Source organism: Ctenopharyngodon idella, chromosome 10 (assembly GCF_019924925.1).
Source record: "Ctenopharyngodon idella isolate HZGC_01 chromosome 10, HZGC01, whole genome shotgun sequence".
In the NCBI taxonomy this organism is placed as follows: Eukaryota; Metazoa; Chordata; class Actinopteri; order Cypriniformes; family Xenocyprididae; genus Ctenopharyngodon; species Ctenopharyngodon idella.
Window position 1 is genome coordinate 19,998,103 of NC_067229.1, and position 21,453 is coordinate 20,019,555.

At 37.9% G+C, this 21,453-nt stretch overlaps 1 protein-coding gene and 1 long non-coding RNA gene across 6 annotated transcripts in view; one reads left to right on the forward strand and one right to left on the reverse strand.

The window, feature by feature from the left end:
• The window catches only part of si:ch211-126j24.1 (phosphofurin acidic cluster sorting protein 2), a 77,911-nt gene extending 66,480 nt beyond the window's left edge, over positions 1-11,431 (reverse strand). For all 4 annotated transcript variants that reach the window (XM_051911493.1, XM_051911490.1, XM_051911492.1 and 1 more), the window contains exon 1: positions 11,070-11,431. In XM_051911493.1, coding sequence (XP_051767453.1) covers positions 11,070-11,296 — 227 coding nt within the window. In that variant the 5' untranslated portion in view covers positions 11,297-11,431. The remainder of the gene's footprint in view (positions 1-11,069) is intronic.
• Positions 11,432-11,531: 100 nt separating this feature from the next.
• Positions 11,532-20,755, forward strand: LOC127521968 (uncharacterized). 2 transcript variants are annotated; one of them, XR_007932490.1, is made up of 4 exons: positions 11,532-11,642; positions 14,684-14,892; positions 15,653-15,694; positions 18,271-20,755. It is a non-coding gene; the product is annotated as an uncharacterized LOC127521968 (long non-coding RNA). The 2 variants fall into 2 exon arrangements; XR_007932489.1 differs by lacking the exon at positions 18,271-20,755 and having other exon boundaries at positions 15,653-16,244.
• The last annotated feature ends 698 nt before the right edge of the window (positions 20,756-21,453 follow it).

A 21,453-nucleotide genomic window follows, 5' to 3' on the forward strand; every position in this document is an offset into this window, starting at 1 on the left:
ATAGAAAAATAAATATATACATTATACACTAAATACACCTAATCAGCATATCAGAATGATTTCTGAACGATCATGTGACACTGAAGACTGGAGTAATGATGCTGAAAATTCAGCTTTGATCACATGGATAAATAACATTTTAAGCTATTTTTATATTACAACAGAAACCAGTTCATTTAAATTGTAATAATATTTCACAGTATTACTGTTTTTACTGTATTTTTGACCAAACAAATTCAGTCTTGGTGAGCAGAAGAAACTTCTTTCAAAAACATTACAAAATCTTTATTTTAATTATTCCAAATTTGAGACAATGTGGAAAGTGTGCTTTCATTTTTTTTTTTGTTCTTGAATGAGAGTAAGAATATACTTCTGTTAGGTGCTAATTCTCACACATTTACACCACTGACCTAATTATTGTGTATTAATAAATACATGATCTAAATAAAAGGCTGGGATGGACTGAACAGTCACAGGAAGTGGCAGCATGGAGCTCTTTCCTGAAGAGGAAACACTTCTTACAGAAAATGAAATGCCTCTGGAATTTACATACACACACATTCTCACAACGTGACTCAAAAATGAATGACACATGTTAAAATACTCTAAAAAGTGTTAATAAAAACACTCATATGGCAGAATGCTCAAATAAGCAAGCATTATAAGTTCATAAAACACACCATCTGTCTTCCCTACGACTATATTTGAAAAGGAATTATGTAATCAGTGTAGAACTATCAAAAATCTTCATAATATTGTGTATTTTTAGAGGTGTTTGCTAAGGAGTTAATCAACCCTAATTATAAAATGGATCATTCTGGAACTTCGTGATCCGTACAGCAGCAAAAAGAGTTTCTTCACACCACATGTAAGTGATCTGTAACTTTACTGCAAATGATCACAGGTCGGGACCATCACTCTCACTGCACTGATAAATGGTCGCCTCAAATCTCAGCGCTGCCCTGGGGTGCCCATGGGTAATTTTCCATTTGCGGAGGAGTAGAGTCAGAGAGAGAAACCTGTGCTATCCTTCCTGAGTGACTGATGAAGAGAGGAAGAGAGAGAATGAGATGAAAGGAAAGAAGGTGGGAGTCTGCATTTCTTCCTGAAGGAAATGTCTTCCCTGTTGAAAAAAATCCTGCTTAAGCTGGGTTTGGGAACTTGGTAGCCCTTGTGAAGAAGAAGTGTGCTTAATTGTATTGAATGTGCACTTGTACTTGCACTTAAATGTGCAAGTGTCACTTTTGATCAATTTAATGCATCCTTGTTGCATAAAAGTATTCATTTTTAAAAAAAAAAAAACCTAAATCTTACTAACGCCAAACCTTTGAACGGCATAGTATATACATATTATGCCTTCATGCACACACATACAGGAAGAACAAAAGGAGGAAGAGAATGCATACAGTTCATTCTTACCACAAGAGCCACAATCTCTGTAGCTTCATGCATGCAAACATGAAAACACGAGACCCTACAAATGCACACACACTTGCTGCCCCCAAACATTCATCATCTCTCTTTCTCATTTGCTCAGTAACCATAAGAAAGCGGATGGCTGTAAAGCGTTTCGTTTTCACATTCTGCACTTTTTATCTACACTTTGATGTTCTCACATTTGTCTGCTACAAATGAAAGTGCTGCCATCATGCAGGTCTCCTATAATTACCCTGGTCACCCTAGCAACATTGTAGCAATGGCCTAACAACCACCCAAAACCCTCTTGAAACCACCTGAGAACAACCTTGCTAAGTTGTGGTCACCAATAATATACCAGAAACTACCTAGCAACCACACAGTAATGCACTAGAACTTTCAGAATATCTAGCAACCACATAGCAACGTCCTGGCAACCACCCACCCATACCAAGAAAATGGAGAAAATGTAGTTTTGTTTGGCATAGGAATCAATTTGTAAATACTATTTCAGTCCTTCGAAATTTCACAATTATACAAGGGAAATTTCACAATTCAAAAAATTTCACAATTGCGTCACTTGCCATTTCTTTGTAATTGTTTGTGAAATTTACTAGCAATTTTTGAGTGAAAATTGTTTCTACACCATTTTGTTTTCAGTGTATTTTACATTGTATTACCATATATATCATCAAGCAATATTCACATTATTTTGCAACCACTATCACTAGATGAATAACAATGTAATGTGTATTTAGTGTTTTTGTGTTCCATTGTGTGTAAGGACTCTGTGGTATCTGTGATCACGAGATACTTTTAAAGATACAATTAAAGATAGTGTTTAGTTCCTGTTTCCTGCAGCCAATGAGATTGCTTACTCAACATTTAAACATTCTGTTTCAGTGTTTGCTGTAAGCTAGTCCTGCAGCACACTATCAGAGTTTCTCTGAACCCCTCCACCTCCCCAGCTCCACCTGCCTAGATCTGCTACAGGATTTATGTATGTCTATAAGGGGTGCAACGGTTCAAATTACTCACGGTTCGGTTTTTATCACGATTTTAGGGTCACGGTTTCGGTACGGTTCGGTATGTGCTATGTTCAGGGAAAATAGGAGAACTGTCAAATAAAAATAAAGAAAATGAGAACAAATAATCAAACTACAAGCAACAGCACAAATCAATACAATAGAGCTAAAATAATCAGTGCTTTTCTTTTCAGGTATTTCAGGTATCTAACAGTAGTTTTCAGGTACAGAAAATGAATAAAGTAATAAAATATAAAATAACTGCATATTATGTTCAATGTATAAATTAAAGATTAATCATTATTGAAGTTACAAAAGCTATTCAGTCAAGAACAGTGAGTGATTTCTTTGTCATTAGTTGTTTGATTAACATTAAAAACACAGGCAGCAGGAATATTAGGCTTCTTTCCCTTTAAGACAATGCACGATCCAGTACATATACTGTTACACATGGAATCTTTTTTCGGCTGTTATACGTTCACTTAAGACATAACCGACTATGTTTGCTAGGATACGTGCCAAGACGGGCATGTTGACATAATTTTTTGTGTGAATTTGTCCGTTTAAGCGCAAGACTTAGTATTTGCACGCTGTCTGAGATAAGTGTGTGCGCGCTTCCAATGATTGGTTTGCTCTTGAATGTTTAAATTAGCAAGGCTTAAATGAGTTTAGTTTAAACAGATAGAAACGTGTGTTGCACATGTCTCACCTGCACTCGCACGCTATCAACACCCAGATGATGATGGCATATTAAGTGACTGATCATAGAGCATACGATACTACAAAGTTTACAAAGAGTGACTGTTTTGTCCACGCTTTTTGATCATCGCTGTTGTAACGTTTTGGAAAGCCAAAATGCGTATCCATCGACTGAACATACATTATCCAAACTCTGTCTGTCTGTTTTACACATTGCTATTTTCAACAAACGCTATTAGCCTATAGATGTGTCGTCATTCGAGACGAACCAGGGTGCAAGCGCGTGCTGAACCGTAAGTGGAGAACGGTACAGTATGATTTTTTAGAGAGAACCGTTGCACCCCTAATGTCTATTCATGCAGCAGCAGCATATCTCACATGCTCACAGCAGTGTGTCTGTGTATCTATTAGCAGTAGCAAATCCATTCTTGCTCTGCAGCAGAAGTGTAGCAGATGATGATCTAGTCCAAATACATTAACATTGTCATATTCATAAACATGCTAAAACTATTCCAAGAATTGCCATGATTTGAAAGCAGTTTTAAAAACTTTTTCGTTTTTTTTTTCTCTGCTTAGTGAATTTATATAGTCAGTCTATTGGCTTATCAGAGGTGTGTTATTTTGCTGTAGGGCATATACACTGAAAAAGATGAGTGTAGGATTTACACTGAAACAATTTTCACTCAGAAATTGCTAAATTTCACAAATAATTACAAAGAAACAAAGTAACACATTGAATTAAACGTAAAATTTTTAAGTAGAAGTAGGAGCATATTAAAATGTGGATAAATCAACTAATCAACTTACAGTGTGTAAGTCTCCTCGCCTTCCATTGTCAATTGCACTCATTCCTGTTGCGTGTCCTCAATCTGGCAACCCGCATGAGCATTGAGTCTGAGGGGGCGGGAGAAAAAACTCTATCCAATATTTTGAATATTTGGATTGCAGTACCCATTTCAACCACTAGCTGTCAATATTACATACTGTACCTTTAATATAGATGGTATGATTTTCAGCAGGGCATTGCTAATAATGATATCCTATATCCAGTTCATTTCTAGATACGAATGCCACTAGTCTTTGTTTCTCAGTTCCAGGTCAGAGCATGGCACAAAGAAAATTCATCAGGAAAATGCAACACCATTATCCAGTGATACCTGCTCTACAGCTGTCTGAGCTCGACAAGGGGAAGAGAACTGCAAAATGACACACCCGGGGTCCTGAGGCGCTCCAAAATTAATTAAAATGCCTCCCATTGAGCTGACAGATACTGAAGATGACCTCTTTAAAAGAGTACTGTGAAAAAGACATCAAATCGTCCAATAGCGAGAAGCTACAGTTAATCACAGATCTCATGCTAAACAGAGATCTGGTCTATGATAATGGAGTAAAAAAAATACTAGTCACTTGTTTTATATTTGTTTTTTAAGTGAACATCCACAGACACATATGCACGTTCAATATGTACAGGATAGGAATTGTAAGGAATTGGTTGTTTAATGGTTAAATTAATGGTTATTCTTCCAAATTATGTGCTAATTTAAAAAAACATTTAAACCATTTTAATGAGTCTTTTTTGAGGCCGCATAAATGCAATCCAATAACCACAGAAAGACTTTAATATAACAGCTTGTGAAAGTTGTCCAATGTTCAAAGTTTGTTAATTAGCTGAAAAAAAAAAAAAAACTCTATAGCAGAGCTTATTTATTAACATACTAATTGTTTATGTATGTTTGAATAAATCTGTCAAGTTATGTGCAATTTAAAGGAACAGTTCACCCAAAAATGAAAATTTCCTGATTATTTATGAAAAATGACTGATCATTACAATAGAGAAGACCCTTATTTGTCAGCTGGCGTCGTGTGAAGCCCTTTGAAGCTGCCTAAATATGGGCTGTCAAAATATGGTCTACATTGAGTACCATTCACTTGCATTAGATGGAGAAAAATCCTGAAATGTTTTCCTCCAAAACCTTAACTTCTCTTCGGCTGAGGAAAGGAAGTCATATACATCTTGAATGGCCTTGGGGTAAGTAAATAATCAGGAGATTTTCAATTTGGACTGTTGTTTATTTTATCCTTTAATTTTATACTAATGTACCAAATGAGAGGGTTCCCTGTATAATTTGCAGTATTACTATGAGAGACTTTTTTCCCTATAGAAGCATTTACATGTACCTGAAATATTAAATAAATAATGCATTTCCGATTATAATCAGCACCCATTGTTTGGCTGAATTTATGTTGGACTAATGGACATTTGTATTACTGAAAAATGCCTTTTAATTCTTGGAACTTAATTTTTTTATGTTAAGTTTTTAACTTTTTATTTGTTAAGTAAGTATTTTTATGTTAACATGTTTGAATAAAACATTGAAAAATTAAAAGTTACAGTTATTATTTACTGGTAAATTAACCAAAAGAATTAATCAGCTAATCAAAAAATATTTGATAGATTTATCAGGGACAAATAATCATTCAATTTATTGAATAAACAAACTAAATAAAAAATTGGATAATTAATCAGTAGAAAAAGAAAAAAAAATGTTAGTACAATTCACCCAAACATGAAAATTCTGTCATCATTTACTCATCATTTATCGTCATGTTCCAAACCCACAGACTTTCTTTTTCAAAATAAACACTGAGACATTTTTTGCAGACATTTACTGACGCCTTAAAGTCCTTTCAGTGTGTATCAGTGTTTTAAAACAGAAAGTGAGGTCGGAACTGTGCAGCTAATTTCCTGAGGGACCCTTGAGCAACGGAAACCAATGGCTTTCAAGAGGTACAATGATGCATGTATTTCCACCACAAGGATCTCTGGGAAAGGACAACATCATGTACCCTGCCGACATCAGCTGGCGTTTCATCAGAAATAATGACCCTACACGGAGTCCCACACCAATTAAGGCCCAATGAACGAGCATGAATAATTGACATGCTACTGGCTGCGTAAACTGATTGGAGCCGCATGTTTAATTACTGCAGCCTGATCTATGCCTGGATGGGTTTACACTCATTTGTCTTCGCAGAGACAAGAGGAAGGAGGGGAGCAATCTATAAATGACTTCGAGTGGCCCTTGTCATTTGAATACCTATAGGGCAGCTGAGTCTCCTAGTATAGTCTAGTACTGGATAACGCCAACTACCTCACGAAATGTTAAACATTGTGATGCAAGGCACGATTAATAACACTGCACTGCAATCTCAACGTCAAATTGTATGTGAAGTGGATGTGACCACACAGGTATCGGAGTTTGGCTTATTTAAATTACTTGCTTCATCATGAACCCTTGTATTATGTTAAAATTCTGGCTACGATCTAGGGGTGTCACAATATATGGGTGTTGGCGATAACCACGATATTTAAAAAATGAAATATCGTTATTGTGTTAATAAGGGTGTCATAATATAACGGTACTGGCAATAACCGTATTATTCAGTACACGTATGATAATATGGCACATACTATGTAAATTGTGGCCACGTTGTACTAATTTGTTCAGTTGTTGAAATTAGACTGTTCACAATTAAACAAAACTAACCTTCCACTAACCTTCCTGTAGCTCAAACAGTAGCTATAGCATGGTGTTAATAACACCATGGTCATTGGTTCAATTACCAGGGAAAGCAAGAACTGATGTGCACCTTCAATGTAAGTCGCTTTGGATAATGCAGAAATTTAAATTAGTACAATATATCCACAGTTGAACTAAAACAAGAGAACGAATTAATAAAATGTGGCTACAAATAAACAAGTCGTGGCAACAATGTTTGGCTCTGTACATTTGTTCACTGGTCGCGATGTTTAGTGTTGTGTGTAAAGAATTGCCCAATATTAAATTAGCTCTGTCATCATCTATAGCTAATTTACAGTTAATCTATAAAAACACATAATAAATTAGTTCAGTGTAATATTAAGCAAATCTCACAATGAATATATGTTTTTCATTATAATGTTGTAATGCCTACATTCACTTGTAGCATTTAAAATGAGAGCTTTTTTTTTTTTTGATGTATTTCGACCAAATATTATAGAAATTTAAAGGATTAGTTTACCCCAAGCTTTACTCACCCTCAAGCCATCCTAGGTGTATATGACTTTCTTCTTTCTGATGAACACAATCGGAGAAATATTAATAAATATCCTGACGCATCCGATCTTTATGACAGTAAACGTGACCAGCGAGTTTAAAGCTCAAGAAAGTGTATCCATCCATTATAAACGTATTCCACATTTAAATATGTGTAAGAAAAATATCCATATTTAAGTTATAAAGTAAAATATCTAGCTTCCGCCAGACCGCCTTCCGTATTCAAATTACAAATAAAGCGTAAGTTGAATATGGAAGGCGTAGGATGTAGCGTAAGCGTTTTGAACTGCGAGAGGCGTTACACATTCTTTGTAAGTTGAAAACGGAAGGCGGTAAGGCGGAATCTAGATATTTTACTTTATAACTTGTTAAATATGGATATTTTTCTTACACAAACGCATCACTTCACTTCAGACGGCCTTTATTAACCCCCCCGGAGCCGTGTGGAGTACGTTTATGATGGATGGATGCACTTTCTTCAGCTCATACTCGTTGGTCCCTTTCACTGCCATTATAAAGCTTGGATGCGTCCGAATATTTATTAATATAACTCTGACTGTGTTCATCAGAAAGAAGAAAGTCACACCTAGGATGGCTTGAGGGTGAGTAAAGCTTGGGCTAATTTTCATTTTAAAGTGAACTAATCATTTAAGGCAGGCCATTTATTTATTATGGCCCATAACAATCAAATCATTAAGTCATTAAGTTACACTTTATATAAGGTGACATTGTTACAGTGTAATTATACAAATAAGTACTGAATATTATTGAACTACATGTATTTACAATAGGGTTAGTGTTTCACCCCAATATGCTCATGGAGAAGTTCTTTTTTGTTCTTCATTTAGGGGTAAAAAGAAGTTCGAAATATGTGAGCAGGGATACACTGTTAACAAACATCCTGATGCTGTCCACGCTGTTGAAAGTGACGTAGATGAATCTGTAAATATGTGCTGTGCGCTTTCCTCTTAATATCGAAATAAACACACAACAAAAATGACAGTGGTGAGAAAACAGCAAGAAAGCATCTGATCATAGCGATGTGAATATGTTTGCACCAGCCCTTCAATTCAGCACTCCAGTCACGTCATTTTTGGGTCATGATGCTGTATATCCAGTAAGAGTGCACTCTTACAACATTTTAGTACAATTATCCATTAATGAAACTGGAAAAATGGAAGAAAAAAAAAGAACCAGTTCTGAAATAGAACAGAACAGGTTCTTGATTCCCAAGACCAATCGGTCTAACAGACACTCAGAGCTATAGTTCTGCCAGACATCCAACCATCCTGTGTGAAGCAGAACAGATTAAGCAAACAGCTTTGGCATTTCAGTGAAATTCACATTTGCCCTTTCTTTGAGATGACTTGGGGGCGGCCAGTGGCATCAGCTCTTGAGCTGTGAACCACTGAAGTCCAGATACATGAAGGATGCCCCCGAGTCTCAATGCAAGATGCAATCCTGTTCTTATTACCAAAGCCATCGAGACACATCTGGGCCGAGCTGATTAATCTAGTCCCACGAGTTTTTGTTGCTCCCTGTGGAGCTTAATGTGCCACCAGGTTTGCTATTTGTAAGACAATCACTCGCTGTACTAAGCCTATCATCCAAAATAACATAAAAAAAATAACAACAGAAAGGTGTAACAAATCCCCACTTGCTACATATTTAACTAAAAAAAAAATTTGAAATACATTGCCAAAATAGTCACGGTCAAGGTTTTCATGTTCTCTTATCGTGTTAAGATTTGATCTGACAGCTGTAGAAAACACCTTGCCTTTTAAAACAAACAAACCCGGGATGTGCTTGCTTTTGCTTTACAATGCTTGATTAATACAAAATCCAATCTGGCATGGAACGGGACACACTAGATTTTGCGCTGTGTTCACTTCCATTCATCAGTAAAACTAACCATGAAACTCCACTCCTAAACCTGATCGTGATCATACGAAAATGTACAAATGTGATCATACAAATTTATATGAGAATACCATATACTTTATCCTATTATAAAAATAATGTAAAATATTGTAAGTAGGGCTGTCAAAAGATAAAAAAATGTAATCACGATTAATCGCAGACTTATTGTGAAATTAAGCATACACCATTTATCTTGTTTAACATGTTCATTTCGTCATCATTTTCTACATCCAGCAAAGTAAATTATCAAATTGAAGGTTGATTCTCACAAAATGTTTTTCAAGGTAAATTTAGGTGTCTTGTTGACCTGTTGTATAATAATCAATGTCACTTTGCAATCATGTAGATATTTGCGAATAATTGCATTCTTGCTCGTTATCAACATTAAATATAAGAACTCGCACAGGGTATGTTTTTGTATCGAAGAATGTTTGAGTCTTAAATCAATCTCAATCCACTCTGTGTATATATCATGTAAGTGCTAAATCCACACTTTTACAAAGGTGTATTGTCAAGAATGGCAGTAATGTAAAATACTCTACACAAGTTAAAAAGTAAAAAAACATTTATAATGGCCAATGCTAAAAGGAATTTTAAAATGAGACTAGAATGGCAGAATCGCTTACTACCCTTGAAAGTGTACAGCATCTAGCCAATCTTTTAACTTCACTGTCATGACAATGTTCTTTGAAGAACTCTTTTAAATACAGTAATTTGTAATACTGGACGTAGTTTGGATCATAACAGATTGGAATAACGGAAGAAATGGAATAAATATTGGGATGATGAGCACATTAAAAGTCATTTTATTACACCCTAAGAGATATACTGGGTGTTTACTGAGGTCTATATGAACATACATAGTGCACATGTAGAGTTGATCAACTCCCTCACAATTTATCTTGCGGCAACATTATATTGAAGGATTTGCTTTCACAGAAACATGCCACACTTCTGTGCCAGTTCAACAACGGCTATAATCATGTAATACAGCGTTTAAAACTGGCTAAAAGCCTTCTGTATGTTTATAACCTGATATGGACGTCATTCTTAAAATTGTGCAGAATATGCGTCGTTACAAACAAATGACATTTATAATGGTTATTACAACAAGCTCAAATTTGCATTGATTTGACTGTAATGAATACAAAAGGGCTTTTGAGACCAACAATTGCTCCAGACTTAAAAAGCCTCCATGCGCTTTTTAAAACATGCTCGATCCTCATTTTCAAACCAAAACAAGAAGATTGTTCAGTAAATATATGCAAAGTTGCTATTACATGATATTAATGCACTTTAATGAGACAAAGCGGCATGTTGACAGCATATATCAGAAAACTGATATTGAAATGTGGCACAAGAGCTTTTTGGCAAAAAAATATCAAACAATGATTGTGTAGTTATTAATAGGCTTTCACAGGCTTTGATTTGCAATGCTTTAACTTTAGTGGGTGTGTTTATTTGACACTTAAAATCTGTTAACTAACTGTAGGTTTGTGGGTATGTAAACCAAACTAAACACAAAGCAATGTGCCTAACTGCCTATATAAACACATGTTTCCATATATTAGGATTTACAGCATCACAACATCGTATGAATATTATTTGTTGTGACCTGCTTTACCAAACAAGCACATAAATCCGGTCAACTATTGATGTTTTCTATGACTATACAGACACTTGCCAGCATAAATGTCCTTTAAAATGAACATATTTATGTTTCCATGTGTTCATATATTTTCCATCAAACCACTGAACGCACGAGTTTTGTTTTGACCTCAAGCATAACATGCGTGAGTTAAAGCCCGTGTTGCATGCACAGAAAAGCATGCAACCAGACAAATGCATTAGTGTTTGATAAATATTGAAGCTTTATTTACACGCATGAACAGTAGCATTAGGTTTGATGTACCTCGGAACACAGCTCGGAGATGAGCGGTCAATCTCCCACGTTGCAAACAAATTCATGGGCACAGGCATGATGGGACCCGAACCCGCCGCACCCGAGCCCGAACCCACAGCTCCGGCCATGGCTGATCCTCCGGGCGCAACGGCAGCGGGTGCTGGAGCGGGTGCACCGACACCCGGGTTCATGAAGGCGGCTCGGACCCCTCCTCTCTCCACAGCCGCGGCCATCATCGAACCGACACTCAAACTGGACTGGGATGGTTCTGGACCTCAGTTATCATGCACACGGTCCGGACGGCTTTCTGCTCCTGCTCATCTCTCACATACACAGATTTGCGATGGTCCAGAGGCGGAGCTTCGCTTCAAAAGAAAATGTGGAGCAGATGCGATCTGCGGTCGGCCGATAGGAGGCGCTGAATCACGGGTTCCATTTCCAGTTCAGTAGGCCACTCGCTAACGAGTTGTTCTTATGAGCCGGTACTTTTTAATGATTCGGTCAAAACAATTCGCGAACCGGTCGTAAATAACTGTACTGTTTTTAAGAGAGAACATCTGTTTGGGAATATAAACCTCAAAGGTCAGTGGCATGTGTAAATATCATTTCAAGAACAAGAATAGGGCAAAAACGCAATTAGAGTCTCAAATCTAGTGTACATTGAAAAAAAATCATAGCCCTGTTGAAAAAAACAGCCTATGCTGGTTAAGGTAGGTTTTGAAGCTGGTATGCTGGTTTGAGCTGGTTTATGCTGGTCCTAAGCTGGTCATACCAGCTTCAAAACCTACTTTACCAGCATATGCTGTTTTTTTTTTTCAACAGGGAGGCTACAATTTTTAAAGTAAATATAGCATTCATTTAGTAAATATAACTCCAAAAGAATGAAAGGTAAAAATGTAAAATAAAAAAGTGACTCAAATTAATCACGGAATCGTTCCAGTAAACAAATTCGCAAAAATGAATCTTTGACGGCGAACATGTGAATGCTCACCTCACGAATATTAATTAGGCTATTCCAATGGCTGCATGTCTTTTTCTTAAAAAACAGTGATCTTAAATGTATTGTAATTTTTTTCAGAACATAAAGAAGAAATTATAAACAAAACGTAAACGTTAAAGTTATGAATTTTCTTTAAGTGATCACATCTCTGACCTCCCTGCCTTCTCTGTGTCTAATGGGTTCAGCGGGCATCAGCCCACATAGGCACAGAAACCTGGACTTCACTTGTGTCGTGCTGCAGGTTAGGTTTAATTGTGCTTGTGCCCAGTGTCACGGAAAAAGTTAATCAGAGAGGGCAAGAAAGGTTAGTCCCCCATCAAACGACTGTACGTGCTTTACTTTAGAATTTAAACACTGTGATGTGGCATAATTTCTACTTGTGGCACAATGACTCATATTTTTGTGCAGCAGCATCATGAATAGACCCTGGCATTTAGTTTCCATATTTGTGATAATGTGGGATGCATGCATGACATATTGTCTAGTTGTAGTCTGAGAAAAGTAATGAGTTGCAAATTATTGCTTTAGCTTTGACTTGCCAGACAAATTGCCCTTCTATTACCTGCATATTAATGTTAATGTTATTTTACTATTAACATTTAACATTCACAGACAGAAGGAACTGTAGCAGCAATGTGGGTTTCATCAATGAGATTTGTAAATAGATTAATATCACTGAAATTATTCATACGTTTCTGCTATGTGACTTTTTTTCACTCATACTTTTTTGAGTAAATCCAAGGCCTTCTCATCTGCCCCTTATCATGTGCATGTGTGTGTTTGTTCTGTAACGAATAGTAGGGATGTAAATGATGGGTTAAATGTAGCGTGTTTGCGTGCACAGCTCCCTAGCATGAAAGTGAAATGATAGGGATGTAAACCAGTGCTGCCCATTCCATAAGTTGGTCTTTTTATGGAATAAAGCAAAATAGGTTGATTTGTGGAGACCTTTTAAGGTTATTTCATATTATACGGTGCTCTGCTTCTCCTTCTGAGTCAAGTGCATCAATCTAACACTCGTTTTTTGACTGTCCATAAACCTAGTATTGAGAGCCCTTTAGTTAGTTTGGAAGTAGTCATGCTCATCTTCATATTTCAGCTCTGGAATGCTCTACAACAGAGATCAACTCTCAAGCCCTCGGTGGCTGTGTCCGAAATCACCCCCTATACCCTCATGCACTATTCCCTACTTTAGTCCACTAACATAGTTCACTTGAGGGAGTGACTAAAAATGAGTACGGGAATTCGGACACTGTGCCGGAAGGCTGCCGCTTTTGCATAGTTTGTGCTTGCTGTTTCATAATTAGACTATTTGAAACTTAGCAAACTGGCAGCTCCAGTAGTACGATGAAAAGATTTGAACTCAAGATAATCATGGAAATGTCATGAAACCTACCTATAAACCTTAATTAAACAATTTAATAACTAATTAAAAAGGAATTTATACCTGTATGATATTACGCTGTAGCCACATTGGACCAGCAGTTTGGAAAATGGAAAGATGGATGATCCAGCTGCGGGCGTCATCTTCTGGTTAGATGCAGGAATTCATTCGGCACACAACTCTCTGGGTATTCTCTAGCCGTTGAGCATACAGTGCTTTGCAGGATTGAATGAGTGCATTCGATAGCGTCCACTATAGCTTCGGACACCACTACAAATGGTTGTTCCTTCAAACGCTGCCCTATTTAAGGGTACAGGGGGCGATTTCAGACACAGACAGTGTTTAGTTCCAACTCTAAACAAACACACCTGAACAAGCTAAACAAGGTCTTCAGGATTACTAGAAAGCTACAGGCAGGTGGCCTTGATCAAGGTTGGAGCTAAACTCTGCAGGATAGTGGCACTCCAAGAGCAGATTTTGACCCCCCCTAAACTTTGTCATAGGGTGTCTCATTTGTTATTTTAGGTTTTACCCTTGAGATTCACTTTTCTGCTGAGTTTAGCTCCAACCCTAATTAAACAAAATCAAAGTTAATCAAGGTCTTCAGGATTTCTAGAAAGCTACTGGCAGGTGACCTTTATCAAGGTTGGAGGTAAACTCTGCAAGAAAGTAGATCTCGAGGGCCAGAGTTGAGAACCTCTGCTCTAGAGCACGGGTCTCCAATCCTGCCACTGGAGGGACATTGCCCTTCAGAGTTTACCTCCAGAGTTTACCTCCAGTTCTAATTAAATGCATCTGAACCAGCTAATTAATAATGTCAAATAAGAGAGACATCCAAAATATGCACTGTTGGTGTGCTTTCAGGAACAGTGTTGGGATACACTGCCCTAGAGACTTCAAATGCGCACTACTGCACACATATGGACCTTCCCTTTCAGAATAATGAGTTTCATTTTGTGTCAAACAAGGGTAAAATTTAGAGTTTCTCCAGTCCTTTTCTGGAGACTGAAACGTTGACAAGACTGCTAGTCTGGACTTGTTAGGTCTTTCCAGAGCTGAGATACAGCCATATCACTTATTCCATTGTCCTGGATGGTTACATTTGAGCTTAAAACTTGGTGGACACCAGGGAATGTGCAAAATTGGACAAACAGCATCTTAGGCATCTTAAGATTAAAGAAGCCATGTTGACATGTACAATAAATGCAAGGAAATCATTGCTGAATTAATCTATCTCAGGGCCTCAAACCCTGAGGCACCAATGGCCTCCATCTTGGATCTGCAGGAGAAGTGCCATCTCAAGAAGCTGGACATGCTAAAGGACCAGCATGTCCTCTTGAGGGGGAGGAAGATGAGCAATGTGCTATGGAAAGCTGGCCAAGGAGCTCTTGAAATCTCTGCTGCTGAGGAGTCAGTCTGAGGTCAAAATGCTATCCCAGGAATTCTTGGTAAGTGTTTTTGATCATTTACAAATGGACTGTCCACTTTTAATTTTCATACAGAATGCTCAAAATGTTTTGTGTGTAGATCGCCTGGAGTAGAGTGACTTGCAAAAGCTGCAGAATAGTTTTTATTGAGGCTGACCGCCTACCTGTCTTCCAAAACATAACAATCGAGGAGGTAGAGGGGGCGAGATAAAACCTCCCAGGGGGGTGTCTTCTTGAAAGACCTGAGTGTTTTCCTCTCTTTTGCAGCTCACAGCACCAGATTTTGCTGATATTGCTGTTGTTGTTTGTTTTACCATGTCAGCAGATTTCTTTGCACAAGATGAAACACGGTTTTCAGGCAGCTTACATGACCCTCAAACCAAAAGAGTTCTAATGGTGCCAGGACTTTCTGAAGCGGCAGGAAATGCTGACCAGCTTCTCCTTCAACTTTATAATGGTTGTGAATGGGAACCCAAATAAAAAATAAAAAAATGCATCCATCCATAAAATAAATTAATCCATATGACTCCAGATGGTTAATAAAGGCCTTTGGAGTGAAGGGATGCATTTTTGTAAGAAAACTTGCGCATTCTGCGTACGGTCGTCCGCCGGAAGCTAGTTATTTGAATTTATAAAGTTTTAAATATGGATATTTTTCTTACAAAAAAATATTCGGCATATACTGTAATGGCAGTGTCCACCAAGAATAGAATAAATTAAAATAAAGTAAAAAGTTTTTAAAAATTGACTTGGCATCTCGTCACTTTCTTTATTTCCACAGTTGCTGATGGTGTCTTTGTATCAATGGGACCTACCCACAGTGGTTAGTCATCATTTTTATCAGATTCTTTGATGCTTTTCAGTAGACACAAAACATGGTTATTTGTTTGCATGAGGTGAAGAGTAAAAAAGGGAAGCCATGTTTCTTCAAATAAGCAAAGGACATATAGGATATTGCTGGATATTGTTGCTTGTTGTCATTGCACCTTAAAAGGCCATGTTTGAACAATAAACTGATTACCATAAACAACAAATGTATTTTTCTAGGGGAATGGCATGAATACAGGATCAATTTTTGTTGTTAATTTAGCTGAATGGCTTTGATTAAATGGTCTCAAACTCAGTTCCTGGAGGTCCACAGCCCTGCATAATTTGGCTCCAACCCTAATTAAACACACCTTATCCAACTAATCAAGGTCTTAAGGATCACAAAACTTCCAAGCAGGTGAGTTGGATCTGGTTGAAGATAAACTCTACAGGACAGCGGCCCTCCAGGAGCGGAGTTTGAGACCATTACATTGATAGAACAATTAAAATTTATTGATATTTATTAGGAATTGTTTTTAATTGTGATCAAAGCTATTCCTTTTGGGCTTATTTTAATGTGCAGTCACCACAATAAACAGAAAAAAGACTTAAATGTGTTTTTTAGGTGTTGAGATATATTTGACCCAAGATGTCCTAATAAACATATTAGACAGTAAAGTTACTCTAAAAGAAAAATTTAATTGGGACATACTTTATGAAAGAATGCTTGACAATAAATATTTAAAGCAATTCTTTCTCTATAGTTGGATTCATAAAATCATGGAAGAGTCATAGTTGCAGAGATTCTCTGTTTTAAAATTCTATGGAATTTACATATTTATTGTTTCTAACATATGTTAAAAAATCAACCAAAAAAGAAAAGGCACATTTTTTTTCCTGGTCAAACACTCTCCTCCAGACAAGCGAGACCACAGAACGAACAGCCTGCTGGGATACTGAATCATATGGTGCCACCTTGAGGCTGCATTAGGATTTAGAGACACAGGTCGCCTTGCCACATACTATCTTTAAACTTAGACTTAAAGCTGCAGTCTGTAACTTTTTTTTTTGTTTGAAAATTATCCAAAATCAATTTTTAGCAAGTACATAACCAGCCAGTGTTCAAAACTATCTCCTTACCTTAGCTCGATTCACAATGGTAAGCTTGTAATGTTTTCTAATTCGAGTGGTACTGGTAGGTTTCCGCGGGAAATTCGAGCATGCCGCCATTCGTCTTTGCATCATTACGTCATGTCTGTTTACATACAGAAGGAGTCCCAGCTAGTAGACTATATCGCATATAAGGTGGATCATTTATAGCCTTTTCTCACAGCAGCTGGAATAATTAAACTTATAATTTTGATGGCGGATTGTATCACAAATTAACTTTAGAGATTAGACTGTACAGAAATTGAAATCTACAGGTAACGCTAATACACACTAAAAACACGTAGTCATGCAATGCTGATGTTGTTAACATTAACAATTTGAGAATAAAGTAACAATAATAATTTGCACGGTTTGATGTGATATGAGCTAAGCAATCATTAGATTTAATCACCATTGGCAGTGCAATTTATTGTAATGCTTTTTTTTTCTCAGTTGGTCAGAACAAAAGTGGCAGATTTGTTACTTACTTGTTCAGATGACATTTTCCGGTGAAAATTCTTATTTTGGAATACTTCCAAGACTGTCGTACCGATGCACAACCCACGTAAAGATGATAATTCCACAAATAACTGCAATTGCAGGTTTCAAACCAAGATGGTGACAAAGAGGCAAAACTTACGGACTGCAGCTTTAATTTTCTATATATCTTAGAATCTATCTTATTTAGCATTTTATCTACAGAAAACCAAATTTAATTTGTGTTAATGTACATTTTTTCCACACAAAAAAGCTGTTCTGCCGCTGTATAAATTCCATCATAATGTGAAGTCTGCAACTAGAGGGAATAAAACGCTGGATCAGGTGTATACTAATGTAGCGGATGCATACAGAGTCCAGGTTTACCCACACCTGGGCCTGTCAGCCCACCTTTCACTCTTGCTACAACCACAGTATACACCAAAAATTAAAACTGCTGCACCTGTGGTCAGGACAGTAAGAATGTGGCCTGAGGTGGCTATCCCTCAGCTCCAGGATTGTTTTCACTCCACAAAGTGGGAGGTATTCAAAAGTCAGGGTACACCTACACAGGAGTCTCTGGATGAATACACTACCTCAGTTATGGACTACATCAAATTTTGTGTAGATAGTGTTACAACCTGGAAAGAAATATGTGTTTCCAAATCAAAAGCCATGAATGACATGTAAGATACAAAAAATAATCAAGGCTAGGGATGTAGCATATAGATCTGGGGACAGGAAAGCTTATAGCAGAGCCAGGACTGCTTTAAGGAGAGGAATCAAATCTGCCAAATTAGAACATAAAAGGCAGACTGAAGCCCATTTTATTAACTCCACAAATCCTCGGCAGGTGTGGGAGGGCATCAGGGCATTAACAGACTATAAGAAGACAACATTTCCCTCAGCGGACATTGGTGTCACTTTAGCTGAGGATCTAAACCTGTTCGATACCCGTTTTGACAGGGACAACAATGACAACCTCCCATGCCTTCCAGTGACACTGCCCCAGTCCTGACTACACACAAGGTTAGAATCTGTCTACGCAACATCAATCCATGGAAAGCGGCCGGCCCGGACGGAGTACTGTGTAGGGTGCTAAAGGACTGTGCGGGAGAGCTGGCAGAAGTCTTCACCACAATCTATACATCTCGCTGTCATCAGCTTGGGTTCCAGCATGCTTCAGAAGTGCCACATTAGTTCCAGTTCCAAAAATGTCCAGGATAACATGCCTAAATGATTACAGGCCTGTGGTGCTTACACTCATACCGGCTAAATGTCTGGAAAGATTAGTAATCAAACACATCAAAAATGCCATACCACCCACACTGGGCCAGTGTCAATTTGCTTACAGAGAAAACAGGTCAACAGAAGATGCCATTTCTATTGCAATCTACACCCTGCTTCAGCATCTAGAGCACAAGAACACCTATGCAAGGCTGCTCTTTGTTGACTTCAGCTCGGCCTTTAACACAATTTGGCCAAACAAACTTACAGCTAAACTGTACTCACTGGGATTAAACACCTCACTATGCAATTGGATTTTGGACTTCCTAACCAATCACTCACAGTATGTGAGAGTTGGTGGGCACATTTCATCCACCTTAGTTATCAACACCGGAGCCCCCCCAAGAAATGTGTGCTTAGCCCATTACACTACACGCTCTTCACGCATGACTGCCTAGCCTCTTTGTCATCTAATCTCATTAAATTTGCTGATGACACTACAGTGTTAGGACTTATCACCAATAATAATGAGACTGCATATAGAAAGGAGGTTGAACATCTGGCAACATTGTGTAAGGAGCACAACCTAGCCCTTAATACCAAGAAGACCAAGGAAGTGATTGTGGATTTTAGGAAAAAGGGACAACTTAACCACACTCCACTTTTCATTGGAAGCGAGGAGGTACAATGAGTTCCTAGCTTTAAGTTCCTGGGACTGATTGTGACTAAGAACCTCTCCTGGGGCATTAACACCAGTTCAGCTGTTGAAAAGGACCAACAGCGCCTCTTCTACCTGAGGAAATTGAGGAGAGCTTAACTTCCTAAGCAGCTTCTGGTGAATTTCTACCACTGTGCTATTGAGAGCGTGCTGAACTATGGGCACTTGGTGTGGTTTTCCAGCTTGCACTAAGGCCGAACAGCAGGCACTCCAGAGGGTGGTGAGGACACCGCGGAAAATCATCGGAACCAACCTCCTAGAGATTAACACCGTCTACACCACCCACTGTCTGAGGAGAGTGCATAACATCCTGAGAGATCAGTCGCACCCAGCACATCACCTGTTCCACCTGCTGCCCTCAGGGAGACGGTACTGGGCCATTAAAGCCAGAACCACCAGACTGGCCCGCAGTTTTTATCCCAATGTAGTGAGACTGTTGAACGAACATTTGTCCAATTTACACCCAGCCCATCACATACACCACACTTCTTTTTCTACATAACTGCAGTAGCTGGGAACTGGAGTATGCATTGCTACAGTATTTATGCCACAATCTTAATTATACACTGCTCATAAAAATTAAAGGAACACTTATTAATCAGAGAATAGCATCAAGTCAGTTAAACTCCTGGGATATTGATCTGGTCAGTTAAGTAGCAGAGGGGGTTGTTAATCAGTTTCAGCTCCTTTGGTGTTAATGAAATTAACAGCAGGTGCACTAGATGGGCAACAATGAGACGACCCCCAAACAGGAATGGTTTTACAGGCCACTGACATTTTTCCCTACTCATGTTTTCTGACTGTTTTCACTAGTTTTGCATTTGGCTAGGGTCAGTGTCACTACTGGTAGCATGAGGCGATACCTGGACCCTACAGAGGTTGCACAGGCAGTCCAACTCCTCCAGGATGGCACATCAATACGTGCCATTGCCAGAAGGTTTGCTGTGTCTCCCAGCACATTCTCAAGAGCATGGAGGAGATTCCAGACAGGGAGAGACAGGCAGTTACTCTAGGAGAGCTGGACAGGGCCGTAGAAGGTCCTTAACCCATCAGCATGACCGGTATCTGCTCCTTTGTGCAAGGAGTAACAGGATGAGCACTGCCAGAGCCCTACAAAAAGACCTCCAGCAGGCCACTGGTGTGAATGTCTATGATCAAACAATCAGAAACAGACTTCATGAGGGTGGACTGAGGGCCCGACATCCTCTAGTGGGCCCTGTGCTCACTGCCCGGCACTGTGGAGCTTGATTGGCATTTGCCATTGAACACCAGAATTGTCAGGCATGCATACAAGCACATGGGGGCCATACAAACTACTGAGTACCATTTTGAGTTGCTGCAGTGAAATTTCAGCAAAATGAACTAGCCTGCTGCATCATTTTTTTCACTTTGATTTTCAGGGTGTCTTTGAATTCAGTCCTCTGTAGGTTGATAATTTTCATTTCCAAAATTTTTTACATTGTAGGTTTCTCTAATGTTATCTTGTTGTTGTTTATAACAATGACAATAAAGAACTTGAATTGAATTGAACTTGACTTACTGTTTATATTATATTACTGTTTTTCTGGATCTTTTATGTCCCAGGGTTTTTGTTAAAAAAAAAAAAACAACAACTTTTTTTTCTTGTGAATATCACAATAAAACTGTATTGTTAGCATATTTGTTTACCAAGAGCATAATTGAGATTAACATAGACGTGTGACGTGCATTGAAAATTTTTGTATTGTTTTGCGTTTTATTGTACGTTGTTTCCAATCAAGCTGGAATCCAGAGTAAAAATACTATATATCTGTAGGATACATATTAGAATATCTATCTATCCATCCATCCATCCATCCTTCCATCCATCCAGTAGCATGTCTAATAGTAGCCTTAGCCCATGATGAAATATGGAAACGATAAAAAGTTTAATCTGGGCAATTGTGGTAGACCGGGCTTTTGATTATAACAATAGGCTAATAATAGTGTATTTGAAGACAAAATAAAAATAGAAAAATAGAAATGTCATAAACCCAATTCCAAAACACATTGGTTTCTCAAGTAGGGGAAAGATACAATTCACCTTCAAACTAAAACTTTACAGCTACATTTATTTGAATGACAACTTGCTGTGACTAACTTCAAATAATAAATAAATTATAAGCTAAATTAAATAATTTGAATTATAAATTAATGAGATATATTAATTACATAATTGCATTTCA